This window comes from Coenobita brevimanus, chromosome 55 (genome assembly GCF_032717465.1).
Source record: "Coenobita brevimanus isolate Jiangsu-jjx chromosome 55, ASM3271746v2, whole genome shotgun sequence".
NCBI classification, from domain to species: Eukaryota; Metazoa; Arthropoda; class Malacostraca; order Decapoda; family Coenobitidae; genus Coenobita; species Coenobita brevimanus.
This window is the reverse complement of record NC_137008.1, coordinates 42516436-42537948: the sequence shown is the minus strand read 5'-3', so window position 1 is coordinate 42537948 and position 21513 is coordinate 42516436. Positions and strand designations below refer to the sequence as shown.

At 41.1% G+C, this 21513-nt stretch overlaps 1 protein-coding gene across 1 annotated transcript in view; it reads right to left on the bottom strand.

Annotated features, from left to right (window-relative positions):
• Positions 1–4278: 4278 nt before the first annotated feature.
• The window catches only part of LOC145401310 (lactosylceramide 4-alpha-galactosyltransferase-like), a 30491-nt gene continuing 13256 nt past the window's right edge, over positions 4279–21513 (bottom strand). Inside the window, exons 3-6 of the mRNA XM_080273637.1 lie at positions 16949–17060; positions 14656–14819; positions 4806–4896; positions 4279–4580 (exon numbers count right to left, since the gene is read on the bottom strand). Coding sequence (XP_080129763.1) covers positions 4279–4580; positions 4806–4896; positions 14656–14819; positions 16949–17060 — 669 coding nt within the window. The remainder of the gene's footprint in view (positions 4581–4805; positions 4897–14655; positions 14820–16948; positions 17061–21513) is intronic.

The following is a 21513-nucleotide window of genomic DNA, read 5'->3' as shown; positions in this document are numbered from 1 at the left end:
ATTATTCCTCAGGGAGGGGATTAACTTGGTGGCTCGCCGTTGTACAGCTTACGGTGCCCGAAACTGAGACCCAGACTCTACTGTAAATATGGCCTAACTGATGCTTGTGTATACAAGGATCACAAAGTCTCTCACTCACTTTCTCTGTCTGTCTGTCTGTCTGTCTGTCTCGCTCTCTCGCTCGCTCTCTCTCTCTCTCTCTCTCTCTCTCTCTCTCTCTCTCTCTCTCTCTCTCTCTCTCTGATTATACACGGAGTGACAATCAGAAGAATTCCTGTAGCCCACGAATCCATTTACTACGCTGGATGGTAACCATATAGCCAACTGAAACATAGTGGATTAGTGGGTTACAGTGCTCCAACCGGATACAGCCTGCAAGGATTTCCATCTGAGGTGTGGTTTGGATTTATTGCTTCTTAATACCACTCAGGGAAGAGTGAGGCTGGTCACCCTTACCTTAATTGTCGGAACTAAGTATCTTAATCCCAGCCCTCAAAGCTCCTGATGGAGCAAAAAAGAACAGAATGATAGCTGGATGATTTTTTTTTCTTGCTTCCACCAGACGACTTTATTCGGCTTAAGGGAGACTGCGTGCGTTAGCCTAGTAGAGGTAGTAGTTGTAGTCCCAGGTTCATCTAAAATGTGACCCCAGTGGACTACAGGCTGAAATGGCCCTCCTCTTGCATCTCACCATCCACCTCTTCAGCGAATAAGGGGGTAGGGGGAACTGAGGGACGTTTGTACAACCTGGACGTGGAACTGCATGGTTATATCGGTCCCACCATTTGAAGACGTCCCTGTAGCTTTCCTGAACTGGAGCGGTTATGTATAGCCCTTCTTTACCCCTTTAGTGGTGCTGGTGAGGGACTCCTTCCTGTGGTGGCACTAACAAACTGAGTAGATCAACTGCCTAGTTAAACATCCCTCAGCTACTTCCCTATCCTTTCAAAAGAGGTTAGTGGACTCCAGGAAAAGGGCATCTTAAACCAGCAGTCCTCCGAGTTCACGTTTCAGATGAACAACAACAATGCAACGCACCTCTACACATTCATAATTTTTTTTTTCTTATTTTTCATCACAAGCTGATATTGGCACTAGGACATGTCGTGTTCACAAGTGTTATTAGGACTGCTGCTCTTTCTTATATACTGAATAATTCTTTACTGTTTTCCCGGAGCATCTGTTGACCAGAAAACCATCACTATGTTCATTCTTCCATAGTTAACTTGTGTAGCACAATAAGCGCCTACCAGACTCGCCACCTAATATCCTGACTTCACCAAAACTTACGGATCTTCTTAGCATCCCTTGTTCTCGACCAAAATCACCCTCCGCCACGGTCAGATGCTGCACTACCTCTGGGTATTACCAAGTACAGTATTACGACCCATACTTTGAAAAACTAGCCATAGTGGATCAGAAAGGATGTTTGAGCTAGCTGAGGCAGTTACTGCGGGGGTAAAGCTATGGTCACACGGGACATTTTCCAGCAATTCTTGCCTCCGGAGTTGCTGTTTTTCTCTGTATAAGGAAATTCGCACGTTTTCTGGGCGATTATTTCGGAAAAATTTGCAGACGAGCGTGTCCGTCTCGAGCCGAAAGACTTCCAACAATACTCGGGGTGAAATCAGTGCTAATACCATAACTAATAACACAGACTGAAATGCTCATTTTTTTGCTTAATCATCATATATTATAATAATATCAATCCAGAAGAAATACTCAAATATTTTCAAGAGTATCTGAATAGTATACAATGGATGCAGGTTTGACCAGCTTTTGTTTACATCCAAGCCCGCCGCTCACTCAAGGCCACTGACTTCATGTCGGCATTTGTTTGTCAATAACATATAAAACAACACTCAACTGATGGTGATTTGGGGTTTTGCTGAGATGTATCCACCACCTCATGATTTCTGGGTCTTCCAGGTTAAGCTTTGACCAATTGACAATAAATGCTCTCACTCTCCATTCTAGCAAGCTACTTTAAAGTTAAGGTTTTCTAGTTGTATTCCGCTATTGTGGGGAATTATAAGCATCAGCATAACCATATTAGCAGCATCCTCGTTGGCAGTTACCATCATTGTACTCCTGTGTATCAGTAGGAAAAGACGATCATTTGATTAACTCGCATGGCCTGAGGGCGTAGGCGGGGCATGACAATATGTTTGCATGTATAACATTTTTGTTTATGTGTGTGTGTGTGAGAGAGAGAGAGACAGACAGACAGACAGACAGATAGACAGACAGACAGACACACACACAGATGGAGGGATGAGAGATATGTCAGAGAGGGAGGTCGGAGGTCCGGGAGGCAGCCAAATGGTGGGGAACGGGGAGACATGGTGATATGTTTGCGGTCTTTCCTTACGGGATTAAGGCGTCTAGATAGGGAGATAAAAGGAACACTATCAGTGTGTCAAGGAGCTCAGTATTGCTGGCCATTAGCAGGTTGGGAATCTCTCCTGTAGGTGTTCATAGTGGCATCTGACTCATCTGCACAGTTTTGTCTTCACAGTCATTTCATACTGTCTTCATGAAATTTTAATAAGTAGAAAATACAATGGGAAACGTGCATTCTGACATATGGCAATAGCTTATTAACGAGTGAATGTATATGTTTATGAATTTAGGCTACTTATGTATATATTGTATGTTTCTATGTTTCTTTGTAGTTAAAAATAACCCCGTCGAATAATTAGCCTTAGGCCCCATGCACTCATTTCGCACTTGCAAATCCTAACAGCAAGTGGGATTTGATAATGAGATAGTGAGTGGGAAATGATAATGAGTAGCGAGTGGTAATTGAAAATGAGCAGCGAGCGGGAACTGATAATGAGCAGTGAATTTGTACTGATAATGAGCAGCGAGAGGAAACTGATAATGGGCAGTGAGTGGGAACAGAAAATGGCACGGGCTGCTGCATGATGTTGTGTGCCTTTTATATCAAGGTAGTCTCTGACACGGAAAGCTTTAGTTTCAGAAAGTAAGTGTGCTGTGGGAATAGTTTTGGTGCAGCAAGTGGTGATCCCAAAGGTATAGTTCTGTATGATTTGCAGGGTGTTTTAGTGGGTATTAAACAGGATGGGAGCCCAGGTCTGGGAGACATTTGACATCACTAACCAAATAGTGTATATCATTTGCAGAGTAAGGAGAGTGTTTCTTTTTGTCGGCCAAAGTCTGGCCCAGTATTTGCCCAGAGTGCATTGGGTACGGGGGGTACACTGCCACTTGATGATTGTATTACGTTGTCGTTGAAGGTGAGTCTGGTGTCACATGTAACTCCAAGGATCTTAGTGGAGGGTGTGAGTAGCATATGTACACTATATAATTTGATGTAGGGAGAGTACCCGTGTTCATGTTTACTGATGATGAGTGTGGTGGTGGATTTTGTTGGGGCGATCGTCAGCCTATTGTCCTTGACCCAAATATGCACTGTGCTGAGGTAGTTCTGTTGCAGTGTGCAGGTTGTGTCTGAATTATGGAATGTGGTTGTGATGGTGATGTCATCTGATGAGGCAATGTTTGTAGGTGGTTGGGATGTGGGATTGTCATGGACGTGTAGGTTGAAGATGGTGGGTGAGAGTTCGGAATCCTGTGGAACTCCGTAAAGAGAAATTTTGTGTTCGTTATGACATGCCCTACAATATAATATGTGCTAGTCTACCAGACAAACAGTTGGCAAGCCAGTGTTTAGTGTTATTCTCCATTTTTGTGTTGTATATCTTGGTGATTAGTTTGCGTTGGGGTATAACATCGAAGGCTTTTCTAGTTATGTCTTGTGGTATTCACAAATGTTGTCACAGGTACCTGCAAGGCAAGAGCCACGACCACAGTACTTACCAACCAGTACCTCTCTCATCATAATTTCTCCTCCCTCTGTTTTTCTTCCCTTATCTCGTTCGTTATCTCTTGTCAACTGTCTTTACTAGATTTGTGATGTTTTTTTTTTTCACCTATGTATTTAGATAGAGATATAAGGTTATGATGACAGTGACAGTGATGATAATGATTATGTTTGTCAGGATACCGTATGAAAGGGAAAACCCGTGGTTAATTGAACAAATTTTTATTACTCTCTCCATTAATCTGAGTGTCATAAGACGCCTGTGTGTTAACATAAAATAATTTAGGGCAGACGTGAGCGAGTGAGTGTAATATAAGGGAGTATGATCTTTCATAGGAGGAGAGGACCATTCCTAGCCTAAGTGGGGAAAGAAATTCCTGGTGGTTAGATGTCAAAGACGCTCTTCACAAGATGGAGAGAGAGAGAGAGAATTAGAGGAAACTTCCGTTGTCCTTCATGTATTTAAAAACTTTAGGGCAGTTCCTGCTGAAAGCCTCCTTCAGGATAGAGTCTCCAAAGGGCGAGACGAAGACGCGGGATGAGAGTGAGTTGTACAGGTGAAGGGAGAAGGCATGGGTGGTACTGAAGAAGGAGTGTCCCAGCCCATTACCTTCTCGAAAGATGCTTTTGAGCTCCCCCTCCCCGTACCCATAGTGGATAGGGTAGAAGAGACCAGCAGAGAAAACAGTGACGTCGTGGCAGGTTTGGGTGGAATGAGCCAGGTAGGTGAGGGATTGAGAAGTGTGAGGTGGGGTGAGGGGTAGGGAGGTATGAGGTCGGGTGAGGGGTAGGGAGGTTTGAGGTGGAGTGAGGCGTGGAGAGGTGTAAGGGGCGGGGAGAAAAAGTGGGGTGAGGGATGGGGAGGAGGAAGGTGGGATGAGGGGTGGAGAGGTATCAGGTTGAGGAGATGATGTGTGTGAGAGTGGATGTAGATTTGGATGAGTGAGGATGTGAGGACAGAAGTGAGTGAGGTGACGGGTTACCAGCTCCGGCCCCACACTGCAACACGCCGTCGGGTCGAACACTCTGGGGATGTCCAGCACCACACGCTGCAACATAACACAAACTTTACATAACCACTATATTCTTGATAATATATACAGAGAGAGAGAGAGAGAGAGAGAGAGATGTATTTATGTATTTATCTATATATATACATACTTACATTTATACAGAATAAAGGTAGACAGATATACCAATTATATCCAAATATATATACAGAGAGAGAGAGAGAGAGAGAGAGAGAGAATTTGTTATATGTATTACAGCGAACAGATGTGGACAACAATAAATTTCTGCTTTTTAGTAGGATGATTATACTCGTAACGTTTAAATATATTAAAAAGCTTGTCCGTCTCCGAAGATAGCATTACTGTGATTCGAAAGTCATTGCCCACTGTCTCGTTACATATCGTTAGGAGCTGAATCAGAATTTATGCTCACAACTGCTCACTGCTGCGTAAATTACATGATCTGTTCCTCTTGCTCTCCCCAGGATTCAGTTACTCCCATTAAATATGTCACAGAGCATTATACGGATAGTTAGACAGAGAGACAGTGATGAGCTGAACGGTAGACTAACGAAAGTGTTAAGGGATTCAGGGGAGGCATCAGGGAAAGCTAATAGAACCAAAACAAACAAGCATTCAAAAGCGACTCTAGGGTTCATGAAAAGAAGAAAGCAGATGAAAATGAAAACAAAGATGAAACAGAAAAAGTAGAATTGAATAAGCATATCAACAAGAGACAGAAGGAAGAAAAACGAAAGAGAAACATGGATCAGATAAGAAAAACATACATAGAAAAGGAAATAATCTGCAACAGGACTGAAGCAAAATGGCACTAGGAAAGCAACAGATTATATAATTGAAAAGCACAAGTGGTGAAGTCATTAACTGCAGAGGGAAGATGGTGAAGAGAGTTTAAGAATTTTACAAAGAACTGTATGCATCAATAATGGTACAATGAATAGCTAACTTCTTAGCTGACACAAATGAAATACCAGAAGTAACACCAGATGGAGTAATCATAAAAGTATGAAAACAGGAAAGACCCCAGAAGAAAGTGGAATGGTTGCATGTTTACTGTTGGATGCAGAATCAGAAGTTCAAAACCAGCTGCTCTCAATCTAGGGGGTGCGCCCCGCTAGGCGCTAGGATCAAGAGAAAATACAGAGTGGTTTGAACAAATGAGTGTGCATGTGTGTTTTACGATGAACTAATGTTTTATATTCAGTATCATATTCTGTCTGCTCCAGTCTTCAAAGCACATTTTTCTTTGTATCGGTGCAATGAGATGTTCTGTTTCTTTCTTTTCTTCTCTGTCTGTCACCTGGTCACCTTCCTATATACTTTTTTTTCTCTCTCTCTCTTTAATCTAATCGTTTGAGAGAAAATTAAAGATGTCAAGAAGTCTCATGCTGTAGGATGGACGTCACCCCAGCTAATGAAGTTTAACATCAAAACGTTGATTTTCACTCCCGGTTTGTACATAAATTTCCGCTGAATGTTGCACTGTTTATTTAAAATTTCACGAATTTCAAGTGCCAGTCACTTGCCACATCCACATGTGAAAGCCTCCCATCTGTGTAACTCACATAGTTGTTTCTTCAAGTAAACTGATGTTTAATGAAAGAAAAGCATTCGGGAGCCATATGCTAATCGCCCGCCAGAATATGCTGTTGGCCAAGTCCAAGATTTTGACCATACCTTGAAATCCTGAAGGTTTCATGTTGATAGCTCAAGCCGTTCATGAGAAATAATAGTGCTAAAGGCGGACAATAAAAACTAGTTGATCTTTGGCAGCCATTTTGGTGACCTGACCTTGTCCCCGAGTGCTCATTTTCGAACTCGTCTAAGATTTTGACCTTATCTTGATACCCAGAAGGTTTCATGTTGATAGCTCAATTACTTCATGAGACATAATGCTGCTAAAGGCGGACGATAAAAACTAGTTGACCTTCGACAGCCATTTTGGCGACCTTGACGTTGATCCTGAGTGCCCATTTTTGAACTCGGCCAAGATTTTGGCCATATCTTGATACCCTGAAGGTTTCATGTTGATAGCTCAAGCCGTTCATGAGATACAATGGGACCACAACACACACACACACACACACACACACACACACACACACACACACACACACACACACACACACACAGAGGCAGGCAAAAATATAATCTCTCCGCCTTGTAAGACGGGCGTTAATTATGTGAACCAGTCGGTAACTGTCGGTACGTCTGTAAACTGAAAGAATGCAAATTGGATTGTGCCTCGTATCAAGAAGAGAAATATAACAAAAACAAAAACAAAAGATTTCAAACATACTTGTGTTTGTTTGATGTTTGTGACTATTAGGTGCTTTTTTACGACTGTGTTGGTGCTTATGATAACGAACAGACAAGTGTTGATTTTGATGTTTGACTCCGGGGCAAGGCCGTGCACACGGGGGGGATGGGTCAACCTTCCCCATTTGGAAAGATGAAAAATTCTGTTGAAAATAATACTAAAATGCAGCTCATTAAATTAAGTAAATCCTGTTAAGAGTGTTACGAGAGAGAGAAAAAGAAAATAGTTAAAGAGTTCTACAAAATATAAGAAGGAACGAAATAAGAAATTTCACGAAGGTCCTAGGATGTTTTGTTACCGGGGTATAAATGAAAAGTTATGGAAGGCTGTTGAAAAAAATGGAAATTTGTAGAACGTAGCGGAAATTTCTGGAATGTTTCATAAGGGTAAATAAATGGTACATCTGTTCAAAGCGAGTTAGTTTACGGTCAGAAATCTGCGAGTGAAGAAGTGCTTTGTCTTGTTCTTCATATGTTTTTTGGTGAAAGATGTCAAGTAAACGACCGAATTCTTTGTTTCAATTCCAAGGTTCTGTAGAGTTCATTATGTAAATTACCCAGAGTTTGTACCCTTTCAGTACTATATAGTCAGTTACAATACCTAAGTTTACCGTATTGCGTTACTTAGTTTAGTGGGTAATTATGGCGCTCCAATCGAGTTGAGCCTGTGCAGATTTACATTCAGGGGATGGTTGGGGTTTATTGCTCACGTAATGCCACTCAGGGATGAGTGAGGCTGGTCACTCTCATAATGTCAGAACCAACTTGCCCAGCTCCGGGCTCCTACGTTCATCATAGGGCAGCACAGGATTAGATGATGAATGAATGAATGAAATAAAGTGAATAAACTCTGTTATGAAAAAATAGCGTTTTTTTCTAACCCCCTCCCCCTTTCAAAAATCCTGCGCGCGACTCTACAGGTACTCTGAGGTGCTGTTTTATAACGATGTGAAGATGTTTATGACCAAGTGGAGACACTTCATGACCATTTGGTGGTGTTCAACACTATGACCATGTTGTTGTGCTTATGACTAAGACTGTGTAGTGTTGTTACGTAGTATGTGGTAATATTAATGACCATTTGGCAGTGTTTATGAACATGTGATGGTGTTTGTAAATTTGTGATAATGTTAGTGCCCATGAAATGGGGTTTAAGACCTTGTGATGGTGTTTATTACCATGATCATGACCACTCTTTGGTGTTAACAACAATCTGGTGTTTATTACTTTGTGGTTCGGTTCATGACCACGAAGGTGTTTATAACAAAGCCATGATGTTCATGCCTATTATATGCTGTTTATTGACAAGTAGCATTATTTGTGACCATGACCAAGTAGTGTTGCACGACAAGTTGTGGTGTTCATGACCATGACCATGTTGTGGTGTTTATATTTTGCGATGCTTTATGACCATGTGGTAGTTTCTGTGACCATGGGGTGATGTTTTACGACCGGGGGATAGTGGTTATGACCGTATTATGGTGTATATGAGCGTACTGTGAGGGCTTATGAACATGCAGTGGCATTTATAACCATGGCCCAGTTGTGATGCTTATGACCATGACCGTGTGGTGTTTTTATGACCATGTAGAGGAATTTAGAAACATGTAGTAGTATTTTTAAGCATTTGATGGTGTTTATGAACTCTTTTGGGTGGGTGTTATGTTGCGTGTTATTTATTTATTTTTTTTCAGTCCAGCAATGTCCCCAACGATATCCATACACAAGAATCTCCGTGAGGACAGTTTTTCCGAGCTGCTCCCTCTCAAGACAAAATACACACAAAAAAGGTAAGTACTCTACTATGTTGATCTGTATTCCCCTCTCTGTGATGCCCCCTAGCGTTCAAAATCAGCACCAAAACATCAGTATAAAAATTTGTGTGCTGTATTGCTTCTGTTTACTTGTTTTAGTTACAAAGTTTATTAAAAGCAAAACAAGACTCTTACTTCTCGTCATCGAACGAGGTAGGTACAGGAGAGAGGACGCAGTCGAGTCTTGGCATTAAGCCTGGCGTCATCACTCTGCTCCCTCCCTCCTCCCCCATTCACGGAAAAGGGTGATAGTGGACTGCAGAAAAGCTATTTCAACATGTATTGAACTTTGTTAACTACCATTTGAACCTTTAACAATTATTATAACAGTAATTGGAATAAATATTTAAAGTCAGATGATGGCAGGAAATGGGGGAGGGGAGGAAGGCGTGGAGATGTGGACAAGGGTTAAGGGGGGCGCGACCTGAAAAAGGTTGAGAACTGCTGTTCAGAACCGACTCACCCACCTATTTATCCAGTATTTAAAAAAGAAGAAACTTCTCAAAACATGGTGTTGTGCAATATTTATTGTGCTGTACAAGAAAGTGACTCAAAAGATCTGAGTAACTATCGACTTATTATCTTAGTATCAGTTATTTACAAATTCTTCACTGAGGTCATTACTAACAAAATAACAATTTTGGATGAAAACCAACCTCATGAGCAGGCAGGATTCCGAAGCGGGTATTCGACTACTGATCATCTATATACAATGAATCAGCTAATTGAGAAAACTACAGAACCACTGTGCTTAGGTTTTGTCGATTACGAAAAGGCTTTTGACTCAATGGAGCACATAGCAATTATGAATTCATTGCTGGAACAAGGGGTGAAACGACTCGAAAACATGTGCAAAGACGGAACTACAAGAGTTACGTTAAAACTTTAAAAAAATAATAAGATTGGCAGAGGCGTACGTCAGGGAGATATAAAATTTCACCAAAATTATTTACACCATGCCTGGAATGCATTTTCGGAACGCAAGAATGGGAGAACAAAAGAGTAAACATAGATGGAGAAAACCATTTAAGATTTGCAGATGACACTGTCCTAATTTCAAAAACAGCAGAGACATTGCAAGAAATGTAAAATGACCTAAATAATGGAAGTCTCAAAGTAATGCTAAAGATGAACCGGAGTAAAATGATGTGTAATCCAGATGTACCGAAGAGTATCATCCAAATAAATGAAGAAACTCTCAAAGAATTTGTGGAGGAGGCCGTACTGTTACTTGGGGAAAATATGAAAACTAACGATAGACAATAAGAACGGGATAAAAGCTCATCACAATTGGATGGACAGCTTGAGGTAAACATAGACACATCATGAAAAGTAGCTTATGAGTATGTATGAACCAAAAAGTATATAACGAATGCATAATCCTTGCCATGACGAACGGATGTGAGACCTGGGAACTGACAAAATCAATGGAAAACAAATAATCCATTCTCAAAGAGCAATGAAAAGGTCAGTATTTGGGAATATCTTTGAGAGACTGGTAGAGATCAACTTGGGGCTAGGCAAGTTGGTCCTGACATTGAAGATGATAGCGACCAGCCTCACTCATCTCTGAGTGGCATTACTTGAGCATTAAACCCCAACCACCCTAGACTAAAGTCAAGGACATAATAGAAGTTAAAGACCAGAAATGGAGGTGGGCAGGCCATGTAGCAAGAATGATGGATAACCGATGGAGCAAGAGGCTGACTGACTGAACTCCAAGAGATCGCTAACGTTGCAGAAAAGGGCCAGACAGAATGTGAAGAGATGAGATAGAGGTTTCCATGCAATCCCTGGCAGAGATTGGCTCATTCAAGAAATTTTTGAAGGTTGAGGGAGGCCTTTGTTCAACAGTGGACTTGCGATGGCTGATGATGCTGATGTAGATAGACAGATAGACAGACAGACAGGTAGGTAGACGGATGGATGGAGAAAGACAGATATAGATGACAGGTCGACAGGGAGAAAGATGGATATAAATTTTGTACAATATAGTTACTGAAGCATGATATGAAGTAAACTTAAGGTCATTAACAGATTATTTGCAGTATGAAATTATTTCGGCAACAAATATACACCATTAAAAATCATATACACAAACAGCATACTTCAGTATTACTAAAATGCGTTACAGTACTGTGCCAAACTTGTCAGAAAAGCATTGCATGTCGCCCAAACATTTCAAAAATAAACAATCCAGTGACCTTCGAGTCTTCTTTTTTCTGGGTAGCCATATGACAGTGCGTGTAAATCCAAGGTGTCCAGTGACGCAAAACGGTGCAGTGTTGTAGCAAGGATCAGTATATTTCCTGGACAAGCCATCTCAGTGTTTGAAATCGGCTGCTGTGACGACACACAGGCGACGTAGGTTTTTAATGTGAGATGCTAAGTAGTACAGTACACTTATTTTCATTTTTTCTGTGGCCGAGGAAAAATACCGACTTTTTCGTGGCATTATGACAGAAAACTGAGCATCAGGCGTCCATACTACAATGCGGAACGTGTTCGAGCAAATGGACCTTGCTCGAATCGAGTAATGTACCATAATGAAAATTGTCTTAAATACAAATATAATTCAAAATCGCCACTTTCCACGTGTCATTTCACTTTTTGCTTTGGTTGGAATGATTTTAGCTTTGTTGTCAGCTTTCCAAAGAAATAAACTAAGAAAGTCACGACATTCTTGTGATTCGCACCAAGGCTCCAACTTGTGCACTTAGTGTGTGGCAGTGACGGTACCAAACAGCACCAAATGAAGTCAGCCACGCAAAATACTTTTTAAAACTGTCATTTCTAACCACTTTTCATCATTCAGATAGCAAATCCTATGTTTTATGGATGCCTAATCGAATTAACTGCTTGAAAATTCGCAATATCAGTAGCTTCAGCACTGTGGCAAATTTAAGAATACTTGTCGCATGTTTTAAAATAATAATTCTGGTAATTTTTGAGAAATTAATTCATGTGGCCATATTAATTTTTTCATGAGGATTTCGCAAGGTATAGTTCATATCTAAGTTCAATCATTCCACAGGACTGCACCATTAGAGGGTGTCCCAGTTTACACTCCCACACACACCCTTACAATTTAAGTGTTGTTGATTTCTTGCATCGCTCTCTCGCTTGCGTATATACTGTATACGTGTACACACACATATATATATATATATATATATATATATATATATATATATATATATATATATATATATATATATATATATATATATATATATATATATATATATATATATATATATATATACTGAAATGAGTAACATATTCATTCCTCATTCATTTTAAATTTCGAGATTCTCTGCTTCCCCACATAGGTTAAACGATCCACACAAAAGAAGAGACGAAATGGTTTTTAAATCCAGGTCACACTTAGAAGTTAAATGTTCCACAAAATTCTTCCAGATAAAAGGATGAGGAACACGCTTAACATGATTAAATTTTAAGGGTAATCTCGCATTTCATTCTGCCCATTCGAGCAATCAGTGTGTTACTAGTGCTAATGACATGGCTGCTGCAGGTTGGCATTAGGTTACTGAGATCATCCATATACCCGTACAGGAATATTAATGAGCAGAAAGACGAGCACAACAAGACAGATTCGGGCCCTCCTTGAACTGCAGATCTCATTACTTGAAGCCTGTTATGAACCGTCCCCACAACTTATCTACTTCGTTGAAGCCTTCGGAGATGGGGTGGGCAGAACATATGCCTTTCAATCCTCCTGACCTAAATTCGATCCCTCCATGGGGTGGACATATAAGAAAACGCTGTCCTTTCATGTGCTCTCACATGTTCGCACCCCGTCAGAGTATCACATGTTCGCACCCTGTCAAAGTTCCCACGATGACATAAGTCGTGTTTTCATGCTGCCAATTTTGGCCGATCTTTGACCTGTCAAGACATTTTTCTACCAGTCGCGGTCCCAGGATACCGTAGATTGCGACCGGTTGTAGCCTCATAAATGGCAACACAAAAACACATATAAGACTCTCTTATTCACAAACACAGCCACTCAACGCATTCACCACATGGACTTTGTCACTATACACTCCAAAAGGGGTTCAAACCTATACCCGTGTCTGAAGCACTTGGAGGGAGTGATCATTAATTTCTGCATTACCAAAAAGTGGCGTTCCTCAGCTCCACGTCTCATTGTCTTTCAAGACACGGAAACACAACTTGAGCATGAATGGTAGAGCTGTTTGTCAATATCAGGCATGACAAACTGGCCATTACAATAAAGAAATAAATATCCACCACTAACAAAGGCGTTCACTTAAGAAAACCGTCTGACGATAATAGGAATAAAATACCAAAAAGGGGTCTTGCTACTGATGGTGAACAGAAATTCTGAATAAAAATCTGAACAAAAATCATCTTGCAGTAGACAAAATAAATATAGATAATTAGATAGACAAATAGATAGATAGAAATGTTTCCTGTACACCAGGAAAACATTTACTACGCTGGGTGGTACCCATATAATCATGGCGCCTGGTGGTTTAATGGGTAGCCAATTGAGGGGCTCCAATCGGATTGAGCCTGTGTAGGTTTATATCAAAGAGGTGGTTGGGGTTTAATGCTCACGTAATGCCACTCAGGGATGAGTGAGGCTTGTCGCTATCATCTTAAATGTCAGGACCAACTTGCCTACCCCCGGATTCCTACGCTCCTCTATGGGGAGACTTAGGATTGGATGATGGATTGATAGATAGATATAAATAGGTTGATAGATAGATAAATAGATATAATATCCTGGTGCTGAAGAAGTGAAGAAAGCTGTTTCTTATCTGAATAAATAAATGAATAATCATCTGGCAGTAGCTAAAACTATATATATATATATATATATATATACTGTATATATATCATCATCATCAGCCGTTTGTGTGTCCAATGCAGGACCGGCCTATCCCAGCCGAAGTGGGGACGATACAGCCAATGTATCTCTACCAAGTGGCTTAGGCTGTCTGGTAGAGACTGTATGTAGGGTAAGAAGCGCTTGTAAGTGTAATTGTTGTGCTGGAGTGGCTTTGAATGTGTGTGTAGTCTGTGAACCAAGTGTAATCGGCCCGCGCAAGCCGACTGGGTGCAAGCATACTTTATAATATGCGACACTGGTTCAACCACAGCACCCCTTGTGTTCGCCAAGCAGTACGTGGCCAGGAGAACGCTCCCAAAGTTTTTTTTTACCCTGGCGGGGCGCGAACCCTCGCTCTCCAGTGTGCGAAAACGCACACTTTACCACAGAGGCTCCATATATATATATATATATATATATATATATATATATATATATATATATATATCCTGGTGTTGTAGGGATGAGTAGAGACTGCACCTAATTTGCATAAATATCAACAGTACAAATTTACGATGTGATCAAGGCTTAAGATCTCACCTCCAACAACCAGTGGCCCTTGGTGAATGAACTCATTGCCAGATTGACTAGACGGTGATCAGCCCAGGCCAGCCAGTTTCTAGGTGAAGCAGATGGGGCACTGGCAAGCGGTTTTGATGTGGAGGTGGAGTAATGCGAAGTGGAAAGAGTGAAATGGAGGGCACTATACCACTGTCCACTTCCACTCTCTTTCATTTCACCATCTGTGTTTTCTGTCTGTCCTACCCTGTCCGTAACCTCTCTGCTACTTTTTATCTGGAGAGTTTGATGTGGCAGTGGTTGGAGGGGCAGGGGTCGGAGTGTGATGGCGTCAAGGTCGAGGTAAGTGCCCCCATAACGACGCAGGAGTTCCGCACGCACCACATCACTCATGGTGGCCGAGGCTCGCTCTGTTGGATATGTTGAGAAGGAGTAAAACATAAAAACCCGAAAATCTTCTTGTCCCATTACCTTAGTACATGTCTGCTGCAGGTGAATAAAATCATTTATTATTAAAAAAAATAGCATGACATCGAGCTAAAGAGGCTTGTTAGGCATTGAGCATGGGTTCCCAAATGGGGGGAATTCCCCCCCGGAAAGAAATTTGGATATTCCAAATGGTGGGGGAATATAGAGATAAGGTAAAAAAGATACGTTTGTTGTATTGTTAATATAATTTATTATATATATTTGACGTTTTTTGTGGTCATGTGATTTTTAAGAGTGAGGTCAAAATTTTGGTCTTCAGATAATTATCATCATAATAAAAGTGAAAAAAAAAATTTAAATATACCTCCAGTGTAGAGGCTTAAAGTTAGCTGACCATAGTCCACAACATTTTAGGGCAGTGTTCTCGACACCTTGGTTTACCAGTCGTGTTGAACTATTCTTGAGGTGTGCTACGACCTAAAAAAAAAAAAAAATAAAAAAAAAGCTGAGCCAAGGCGCAGCAAACCCGTCCCCGGCAGTCATTTTAGTGCTGACGTATAAATACAGCAGGATATCTAGTCAAAAATGTCACATCAAATTTGGAGTAAATCGGATGATAATTGATTATGCCCATTTGAAATTTTAGGCCCTACCCACCTGACATTAACCCTCCTACCGCTAACTGGGGGATGACCTCCCTGATGTAATGATGCATGTTATAGGATGCAGATTGGACAGATGCACCTTTAGGTTTTGGCTTCATGTCGATATGACGAATTTGAAAGGAGTTATGGCGAAAAAACTATTTTTTTTTTTTTTTTTTTTACGTTTTTTGGGCCTACAGCCTGGGCCTTGGCCCAATTTGGCCCAAAAAATCAGGTGATCAGAAGGTCATAGCCCATCATCCCTGTAATTTTAGTTAAAATTGCACCAGTAGTTTTCGCGTAAAGTTGTTAGCAGACAGACAGACAGACAGACAAACAAACAAACAAACAAACAAACAGATAAACCGAGTGAAAACAATACCCATCCCCGACCCCTCCGAGGCGGGGACGGGTAAAAATGCAGCTACTTGACTTTTGGGGCTACTTTTGAAAAGGTAGATTGCGACGCAGGTAATAACGGATTATTATACGCACACTCGCAAAGAAAGAGCAGGTGTGTGTGTGTGTGTGTGTGTGTGTGTGTGTGTGTGTGTGTGTGTGTGTGTGTGTGTGTGTGTGTGAACAACTCAGATAATAGGCCTAGCTGTCCTTTTTCAACCAAACGCGGTGAAAGGCTTGTAGGACAGACGATGCATAGCCTAATCTTTTTTTTTTTTTTTTAACAATAGATCAAGAGGCAGTGTCACAAGAACAGGTCAGTGATTGACTTCGGTAAATCAACTTAAACAGTTTTTACCCAATTATGCTCAGACATGGGGGAAGGGTTAAGTGTAAGGCAAGAATGATGTGATTCAGTTTTGAAAACAATCAGGCAAAGGGCAAGGCCGAAGCTCGACCCGTGTGTGTGTGTGTGTAGGTTAACAAAATAAATTGAATAGTTTAAAGCCGATTATGACTGGACTTGTTATAAGTGTTAAAGATCAACCAGAGAGTAACCTATTGTTTTTAGAAAAATAGCACAAAGGTCGAAGCCACAACGCAAGGTCAAAGGTCAGCTTCTATGTCTCTCTGAACGGAATATCTAAAACAGATTTGATCTTTTTTGGATTAAACTTCGTAGATTACTTGAAAATCACCCAAGAGGTGCCCAGTGTTTTTACCTTTCTTTATATAATAGATAAAAGGTCAAAATCACATAGCAAGGTCAGTTTCAATAGTTTGTATCTGATGTACACCAGACTTTCTGGAAAGGTTCAGGTTAAAGCTAGAATAAAGATATTAAATTTAGAGAGCAATCAGTAAAAAATCAAGGCCTCAGGGAAAAGTCAGTAGACGGCCACTAAGCAATGTCAGCTCGAAAGGTTTATATTTTATTTGAACTAAACTTGGATGAAGGGTTATGGGATAGGTCAGGGTCACAGAGTAAAGTCAACTATTCGGTCCTCAGACCAGTGAGAGAGAGAGAGAGAGAGAGAGAGAGAGAGAGAGAGAGAGAGAGAGATAACCTGCATTAATGGTCCACGTTCGTTGTGTGTGCCAGTCCAATAGTGGTTGTCGGTCCATCACTCGGTCCAGGTCCAGCCATCGCGCCCGCACCATAGGTAGACTCAGTACTATCTGGACCAAAGTGAGAGGGAAAATAGTATTACAATCTGTTAATATTACCACCACGGGAATGTTAAGTAAATATTACCACCACGGGAGGGTTAGGTCAATGTTACCCCACAGGTGAGTTAATATTACCACCGAGGGAGGATTTAAGTGAATGTTACCAACAGTACCCAACACTATTTGAATCAAGGGGGAGGGGTATAGAGTAACATTAAGGTTCCCATGACTCACTCTCAGCTGAATAAAATTTCCTGGCGCTTTTTAAAGGGGAATAATAAAGTTGTCCCGACCATTAAAGGGTAAATGGTGACAGAATTATCACTTGGACTCCAATGGGTAACTCATACCTGAATAAAACCGTATGACTTTAGCTGTAAGTATAATAAGAAAACAGAGTTGTGCTAACCATGCAAGTGTTCATAGTGCAAGTATTAACAGTCTCGTGATGTATACTGTATAACACCTTCAGCAGTTTATTCCTGGTAACACATGGCAATTTTGTTCACTTGAAAGCAAGTCACGGGACCCTGCAAGTGTTCGTTTAATATAAATGTGAGTAATACAGAATGCTCTGCAACTTCTTGTCTTCTGATGTCTGAAGATATAAATTAAACTGGAAAGCATTCAGAGAGCGCATACCTCCGCCAATGCTGAATCCGGATCCGCCCCCAAATTTAGTTAACTCATTCTTGACCCATGGCCCACCCTTCCCCAAAATTTCATTGAAATTCATTGAGAACTTATATTGTGCGGGATACATAAGATCCGAATCCTTATCTGGATCCGCCCCCAAATTTTATCAATTATTTCTTGGTCCATGGCCCAAGTGAGAACGTTTGGAGATATCGTTTGGACAAACAAACAAATAACCAGACAAATAAAGGTGAATACACAACGTCCTCCAACTTCTTTGGCGGAGGTAATTATTGACTCCCACACTTGAAAGTGTGCACCGTGTTCCAGCGATCAAGCTTGCACTTTCCATCGAGGTGCATCAGTCCACCACGTGGATGGTAAACTGAGTGAATTTTTTATACGAGTGTTGGATTGAAACAGGGACGTGTCATGTCTCCATGGCTGTTCAATTTGTATATGGATGGGGTTATAGAAAAGATACAAGGTAGGGGAGTGGATTTTGACGTGGCCCTAATGAGAAAAGTCAGTGACAGGAAACTTCCCTCCTCTGTTGTTCTCTCCGACAAGGAGAGTATGTTTTCACCCCTGTAGCACCAGTCGAACAGGGCAGTACTCCCGGGGTTGATGGCAAGCTGGCGACAGGGAGAGCTGGAGCTCCCGTTTCACCAGCCCTCAGGACTTGCTCCTGACCATCTCCCTTTTCTGAACATTTTCAGTGCATTCATTTACACAGAGAGTAGGCCAGCATGCTCTCATGATACCTCTACCTTCAACTGTCTACACCACACTACATGCGCATAACATATCACACCTTCTATTCACATCTTTAGTAATGGCTGCTGCAATCTCACAATCAAATGAGGTGGTATCTCGGATTGCCACCACCGGCAGGGTAGGGCTGGAGGCACAGGGTCCTCCCGGTCGCTATCAAGCGACTGTGCCAGCAGCGACTGTTGCTATTTCCGGGAATGCTCGTCGGCGAAGAGGTGACGGTGCGGCCTTATTCTTTACCAACATCCGCGGCCTTACCACAAATTTAAACTCAGTTCATTTTTTCCTTCAGTCCATATCCCCTTTGGCCCTTTTCCTCACAGAACCACAAATCTCACTCTCTACCGATATATCTCCATTTTGTTTTCCCGGTTACCATCTCCTTACAAACTTTCGAAACAAGGGCGGCACCTGTTGTTATATCAAATCCCAATATGCAGTTGATACTATTTTAAACTTCACTTCATCCAGTTTTGATTACTCATTATATAAATTAAATTGCCAAAACATTACCAAATATATCTGTGTAGTTTATCGTTCCCCCAATGCTTCTTCGGAACCCAGTGTATTTGATTCCATATCCACTCAGTTGAGTAACCTTGACCTTGCCCTTGGCAATGAAATTACCATTTTGGGTGACTTTAACATACACTGTGTTGAATGGTTATTGCATTCTGCCCGGACTGACGACGCTGGTCTAGAATGCGAACTGTTTGCGGAATCGTTTAATCTCACCCAGTTGGTAAAGCAACCAACCAGAATACCTGATAATCCTGACCATAATGCCCATCTCTTGGACTTATTCTTGACAAATAATCCAGATCAATACAGGATAGAGGTACTGTCACCACTTGGATCCTCTGACCACAATCTCATCAAAGCCTCATTAGTTAACCCTCCTACACCTCCCCATTCCGAACCTGTCAGGGTGACCCGATGGCACTTTGACAGGGCAGACTGGGATGGAATTAGAAATTATCTTGCTGATGTTCCATGGCAGTCTTTCTTCTCTAGTGATCCCAATTCTACCCAGTCCCACATTTGTGACTTAATACTAGCTGGTATGGATTTATTCATACCAAGTCAACAATTCACTAAAAGATCAAACTCTCCAAAATGGTTTGATGGCAATTGTGCCAGAGCAACAGCCCAAAAGTCATTAGCATATAACTCTTACTTAAAATCAAAAACACCTGAATCACTCTCCCAATTTAAAATTGCTAGAAATCATGCAAAAGCTGTATTAAATCTATCTAAATCAAACTTTCTTCAAAAGCAAGCATCAAAACTACTTAACAACCCTAATGACAATAGAATATTCTGGTCAACTCTTAATTCTTTCAATAATAACTTTAACAAGTCATCTTCCATTCCCCCACTAAAATCTTCAGATGGCAATATTACAAATGACCCACGTGGGAAAGCAGATATCTTTGCTAGTACCTTTGCAAGAAACTCTACCATAGATGATACCAGCCAGAATGTCTCAGTACTGGAACTTGATTCTCCCGAAATTGCCCCACTTAAAATACAGACAAGATTTGTAAAATCCATCCTAGACAATTTACCTACCAACAAAGCTCCAGGTCCAGATGGAATTCCGCCAATTGTTTTGAAAAAGTGTTCCCCTGAACTTGCCTCTGTCCTAGCTAAATTATTCAGATTATGCATACGTACTTCTTTATTCCCAAATTCATGGAAAGAAGCCAATATCCACCCAGTTCCGAAGAAAGGAAGTTCGTCTGACCCCTCCAATTACAGACCAATAGCTATCACATCTTCTCTTGGTAAGGTATTTGAAACTTTAATTAATAAGCATATTGTTAAACATCTTGAATCCAACAACTTAATTAATGATAGACAATACGGTTTTCGCCACGAAAGATCCACCATGACATACTCAATCTCTTAACTCATACCATCCATCAATCAATTGATCTTTTTGGAGAAACTCATGCAGTAGCTCTTGATATCTCTAAAGCTTTCGACAGAGTATGGCACCGTTCCCTGCTGTCCAAACTCCCTTCCTATGGACTAACGTCTTTTGTTCCTTTGATTTCTTCTTATCTTAGTGACAGGAAAATAAGAGTAAAAGTAGATGATGTATATTCGAATTTCCACTCAATTAACGCCGGCGTGCCGCAGGGATCAGTTCTGGCGCCAACCCTATTTCTGGTTCATATTAATGATCTCTTATCTGTCACTCACAATCCCATTCACTCATATGCAGATGACTCAACACTACATAGTTCATTCACACTCAGACATCCATTTACAAAGTCTAATATCTCTACCTCTCAACTCAATACAGCCATCTCCATAAATCAAGATCTATCTACAATCTGTGAATGGGGACAAAACAATCTTGTCTCTTTTAATGCTAGTAAAACTAAATATATACAGTTTACTAATAGACAGATATTGCCAGATTCGTACATTACCTTCAGTGCTACTAATATTCCCATCTCCAAAAGTATTGAAATTCTTGGTGTCTCACTTAACAGTGCCCTCAGCTGGACCTCTCATGTCAGATCACTTGCTAAAACCGCCTCAAAGAAACTTGGATTATTGTACAGAGTCCATAACTTTTTCGCCGATGAGCAGTTAGCTATAATTTATAAGAGTCATGTGCGCTCTCAGCTTGAATATTGCTCACCCTTGTGGAATGGTTGTGGAGAGGTTGCATTAAGACAACTAGACAAAATTCAGAATAAAGCTGTTAGAATCATTAACAACCCTGCCATTACATATAAACTACCTCCCCTGCAAGTAAGAAGGAATGTTGCCTCCCTTGCATTATTTTACAGATATTTTTTTGGCAAATGCTCAGACGAAGTTGCGTCCATGGTGCCACCTCTCCATGCCTTCCCTCGTGCTACACGGGCTTCTGGTAGCGCTCATGACTGGAATGTCACTCAACCATATTGCAGAACTTCTGCCTATCAGAATTCTTTCATTCCCCGAACTGCATCTCTCTGGAACTCGCTTCCCCAGAGTTGTTTTCCTCCAAATTTCAACCTACAACTGTTCAAGTCTAACTGTTACAGATATT